The 5,000-nt window shown below is 63.0% G+C and overlaps 1 protein-coding gene across 1 annotated transcript; it reads left to right on the top strand.

Annotated features, from left to right (window-relative positions):
• Positions 1–2,645: 2,645 nt before the first annotated feature.
• ENH_00062310 (WD domain, G-beta repeat-containing protein, putative) lies at positions 2,646–4,784 on the top strand (the record flags this gene model as incomplete). The annotated part of the gene is made up of 3 exons (XM_013582026.1): positions 2,646–2,958; positions 3,508–3,686; positions 4,305–4,784. The coding sequence occupies 3 exons, from the start codon at positions 2,646–2,648 to the stop codon at positions 4,782–4,784; spliced, it is 972 nt and encodes a 323-aa protein (XP_013437480.1).
• Between the last annotated feature and the right edge of the window lie 216 nt (positions 4,785–5,000).

The following is a 5,000-nucleotide window of genomic DNA, read 5'->3' as shown; positions in this document are numbered from 1 at the left end:
CTGCTGCTGCGGGATCTGCTGCTTCCCGTCCGTGCTGCGCGAACGCAGACGAGGGAGCAGCTTCACTTCGTACAGAGCGACCCACATATTCCATGCCGCTGCTGCTGCTGCTGCTGCTGCTGCTGCTGCTGCTGCTGCTTAGCCCTGCGGGTTGTCTACGCCGCAGTGAAGCTGGGGTGGCTATGATGACAGCAGGAGGAACTCCCAAGTCAGCTGCGAGGTCCACTGAGCGCCACCGAACTGCTGCTCGTGGCGAGCCATCTTGCTGCTGCTGCTGCTGCAAGAGCTGCTGCTGCAGCAGCTGCTGCTGCTGTTGCTGCAGCAGCTGCTGCTGCTGCAGCTGCTGCAAGTCACGGTGGCGCAGCAGCAGCTCTTCCTGCTGCTGCCGCTGCAGCTCGTGGACGGCGTGCTGGTGCTCATAGACCACCTCGCGATCGCGTTCGAGACTGTCCAGCTGCTGCTGCAGCAGCTGCTGCTGCTGCAGCAGCTGCTGCTGCAGCAACCGCTGCTGCAGCTGCTGCGGGAGATGCAGGCTGTCAACCTTGGGCTGCTCACGGGCCCGCCGCTCGCACTCCTCCTCCAGCAGCAGCTGCTGCTGCTGCAGCAGCAGCTGCTCGGAGAGAGGGCGCACGAAGCTCTCGCCCAGAAGGTGCGCCAGTGGCATGGTGCTGCAGCAGCTCGAGACCCATGAGGGGGCAGGGGGCGACACCAGCTGCTGCTGCTGCTGCTGCTGTTGCTGCTGCTGCTTCTGCAGTAGCTGCTTTGGCTGCTACAGTTGCTGCTGCGCTACGGGCGCTGCAGCTGCTTCTGCTGCTCCGGTTGCTCCAGCGGCAGCCGCTGCTGCTGCTGCTGCTGCTGCTGCTGTTGCGCCTGTTCCCGAGGCTGCAGCGCTGCTGCTGCCGCTGCTGTCTTGGTGCTGCTGCCTGTCTCAGTTGCTGCTGCTAGAAAAATGAAGCTACAAATCAAACGACTGAAGTCCGAAAAAGGCTAAGAGGCGCTATAGGGGGCCCCGCTCTGCTGCTGCTGCTGCTGCTGCTGCTGCGCTGCGCGGCACAGGCTCAGCTCGGGAGGGAAGAGAAGCAAATAAATCCAAAAACGAAATTAATTAGAAAAACAAAAGAGAAACGAAACACCGGTTGCTGCGGCTGTGCTGTGACAGCGGCTCTGCTGCAGCAGCAGCAGCCGCTGCTGCTGCTGCTGCTGCTGCAGCAGAACCGCAGCAGAATGTGCATCAAAGGGCAGCTCGAGTCCAGCCCAGCCCTTGTCTCTGCCAGTCTACTCTTAAGCCAAGTGTCTCCTTGACATTGTGTGCGATCTCTTGCTGCTGCGTCAACGCCAGCAGCAGCAGCAAATGCAGCAGACGTGCTGCTCAGCTGGTGTGACGGCAGCGGTGCAGCAGCAGCAGCAGCAGCTGCTGCTGCTTCAATGAAAGGGCCCCCGGGGGCCCCAAAGATTGAGAGCCTCAGAAGCAGACACTAGAAGCTGGCTGTTTATAGTGTGTGTGTTTTATTTCAACAGCAACAGCAGCAGCAACTGCAGCAGCTGGCCTTCTTCGCCTCGTCCGCGTGCTGCTGCTGCTGCTGCTGCTGCTGCTGCTGCTGCTGCTTTTGGCCCGCGTTTGCCCCGGTCCTTGTCTCGAAGTTCTCAGCTTTTGCTGCTGATGTGTGGGCCGGATTTGCTGCCAGTGGAGACCGTGGAGTGTACTGACACCGCAGCTGCTGCAGCACGAGCAGCAGGCCAGCGCGCTGCTGCAGTGTCTTCACTTTTATTTCTTTCTGTCTCCTTTCTGTCCCTTTTTTTCGCTTCTTTTGTCTCCGTTTCTTTTCCCAAAGGCCCTCCTTTTGTTTGTCTCCCATTCTTTGTTTAGAGGCCCCAAATGCTGCTCTTTTAGTCCATTTAATTCATTTTTTTGTCTTTTTTCTTTTATTTGCCTGTCTCTTTTTATCCACTTCTTCTCTCTGTCTCCGCCCCTCCTTTGGGTTGGAGACAGCCAAGACAGGCCCTTTCTGGGGGTTGCTGCCGCAGCGGGACCAGCAGCAGCAGCAGCAGCAGCAGCGCTAGCTGCAGCGAGACCAGCAGCAGCAGCAGCAGCGCTAGCTGCAGCGGGACCAGCAGCAGCAGCAGCAGCAGCAGCAGCAGCACCGGCTGCAGCAGCGGCGGCAGCCGCGGTGCAGCCGCAGCAAGTGCAGAGACGGCAGCAGCAACGGCGCCAGCAGCAGCAGTGATTAGACAGCAGCATCTGCAGCAGCAACTGCAGCAGCAGGTGCTGCAGAAGCAACCACAATTGCAGGTACAACAGCAGCAGAGGCGCAGCAACTGCAGCAGCAGCTGCTGCTTCTTCTGCAGCTGAAAATAGGGAAAAGTGCGCTGCCGCACTGCAGCAGCTGAGGTGTATGTACGCCTTAGCTTTTATTCAAAACCCGAAGCAGCAGCAGCAGCAGCAGCAGCAGCAGCAGCACTAGCCTGAGGCTCTTCGCGGGAAGACAAAGCTTCCTGGCAGCAGCAGCAGCAACAGCAGCAGTTCGGCGGAAGAAGCAGCAGGAAGTCCCGCAGCTGAAGCAAACCTAGGCTGCGGAAGCACGCGCAGCAGCACAGCAGCAACAGCAGCAGCAGCAGCAGCAGCAGCAGCAGCAGCAGCAGCAGCAATGCGGCGGAGTTCCCAAGGGGCCACAGGAGGGGGGCCCCCAAAGGGGCCCCCCAGGCGCAGCAGTGCGTCTGCAGCAAAGACAGGGGGCCCCCCTGGCTCGCGGCCTTCCTCCTCCGGGTCCACCGCAGCAGCAGCAGCAGCAGCAGCAACAGCAGCAGCAGCAGCAGCAGCAGCGCTGCCGCGCGAAGCAGTCTACAGGCCGCTGCTTGCTGCTCGCAAACCCCACAGCCTCCGCAAAGGCCCTGCTGCTGCTGCAGTGCTGCCGAATGGCCACGACCGCTCCATTCTTTGCCTCGACCTCCACCCCTCGAGTCCGCCAAACCCTAAACCCTAAACCCTAAACCCTAAACCCTAAACCCTAAACCCTAAACCCTTGCGAGGAACAGGGAGCAGGGGAGACGGGGCACTGAGCACTGGGCATTATGCGCTGAAGACTAAACACTGAATGGTGGTCATGCGACGCTGCCTGCAACATAAACCCTAAACCCTAAACCCTAAACCCTAAACCCTAACCCTAAACCCTAAACCCTAAACCCTAAGCCCTGCCGGGCGCAGGCAGCTCGCGGCGACGCCAGCCGCGAAGAGCCCACTGCGGCCCTGCAGGGCGCGAGCTGCTGCTGCTGCTTGCTGCAGAACCAAGCGCAGCAACAGCAGCAGCAGCAGCAGCAGCAGCAGCAGCAGCAGCAGGTGGTGCTGCTTGACGAAGGACAACAAGTTAAAAAGCTAAAAAGCTTCCTTAAAAAGCGAAATCCTTTGAAGTTCATTTCTTCAGTTGTGTCTATTAATTGAACACTATCATTCACCTCAAACATGCTGCTGCTGCTGCTGCTGCTGCTGCTGCTGCTGCTGCTGCTGCTCAGAGATGTACTGCGCCACAGGGAGCGCGGACGGCGGCCTGCGTGTGTTCCGGCTTCCGGGGGCCCCCGGGGGCTCCTTGGTGTGCGAATTGTTCGGGACTTCTTGGGGGCACTCCGACTGGGTCACTTCTTGCGAATTTAGTTTTGATGGACTTTTACTTTCGGGGGGAATGGATGGCAAAGTTTGTCTTTGGCCAAATGTGGGGGCCCCCCTCCCGGGAAAAGCAGCAGACGCGCACTCGTTCTGGGGGCCCCCCGAGGAGGGGGGCCCCCCGGGGGCCCCCCTGCTGCAGCAGCAGCAGCAGCAGCTGCTGCTGCAGGGGGGGGCCCCCCGGGGGCCCCCCGGGAGGGGACTGTGGTCTGTGCTGCTAGCCGCAACAAAGTGAAATGTGTGGAGTTGGCCCCGGGCCACAGATCAGGGGTCAGCCAGGTAAGAGTGGGGGGCCCCCGGGGGCCCCCGGGGCCCCTGGGGGCCTCCGTAGGGTACGACGGGTCTCTGCGTCTGTGGAGTTTGAAGAGAAAGAAGCAGCTGGCGGAGCTGCCCGCAGTGGAGTTGCTGCAGCGGGGGCCCGGGGGGGCCCCCCTGGGGGCCCCTGGGGGCCCCTGGGGGGCCCCCTCGGGGGCCCTGGAGGCCCTCAGCCCGCTGCTGCAGTTCGTCTGGCTCAACTCTTTTGCTGCTGCTGGCAGCAAAAAGGGAGCCATTGCTGTTTGGGACTTGCATGCAGAAAGACTTGCTGCTCGAGTTCCTGCTGCTCACAGCGGGGCTGTGGGGGACCTGCAGCTGCTGCTGCCGACTGCAGAGGCAGCAAGCAGCAGCAGCAGCAGCAGCAGCAGCAGCAGCAGCAGCAGCAGCAGCAGCAGCAAATGCTGCTTTCTTGTGTGGGGCCCCCCTAGACGAGCGCGAGGGCCTCGTTTTGGGGGGTGCAGCAGACGGCGCTGTTTACCTGCTGGACATGGGTTTGGGGGGCCCCCGGGGGGCCCCCCCAGGGGCCCCCGGCGGCGACGCGGGGGGGGCCCCCCTGGGGGGCCCCCTGGGGGGGGGCCCCCCGGGGGCCCCTGAACCCCTTTTCGAAGCCAAGACCTGCTGGGGCTTCGGCTGCAGCAGCAGAGGAGCTGTCCAGACAGTCCGGACTGTGGAGCTGCCCCCCCAGGCAGCAGCAAGTGTGGGGCCCCACACAGAAAGTGTGGGGCCCCACACAGAAAGTGTGGGGCCCCACACTTGTGTTGCAGTCTTGGCTGGCGGCGATGATGGCCACTTGGCTTGCATTCGCCTGCCCTAGAGCCCGAACCCTCAAATGCGGGGGCCCCGGGGGCCCCAGGGGGCCCCGGGGGCCCCAGGGGGGCCCCCGGGGGCCCAAGGAGGCCCCGGGAGGCCCCCGTGGGGACCCAGGGGGCCCCGGGAGGCCTTTAGGGGGCCCTATGGGGCCCCAGGGAGCCCCGGGAGGCCCCCGGGGGACCCCAGGGGGCCCCGGGGGGCCCCCACGGGGGCCCCGGGG

Source organism: Eimeria necatrix, genomic scaffold, assembly GCF_000499385.1.
Source record: "Eimeria necatrix Houghton genomic scaffold, Enh_scaff54, whole genome shotgun sequence".
NCBI lineage: Eukaryota > Apicomplexa > Conoidasida > Eucoccidiorida > Eimeriidae > Eimeria > Eimeria necatrix.
Note: the sequence above shows the minus strand (reverse complement) of the source record. Positions and strands in the feature narration are given on the sequence as shown.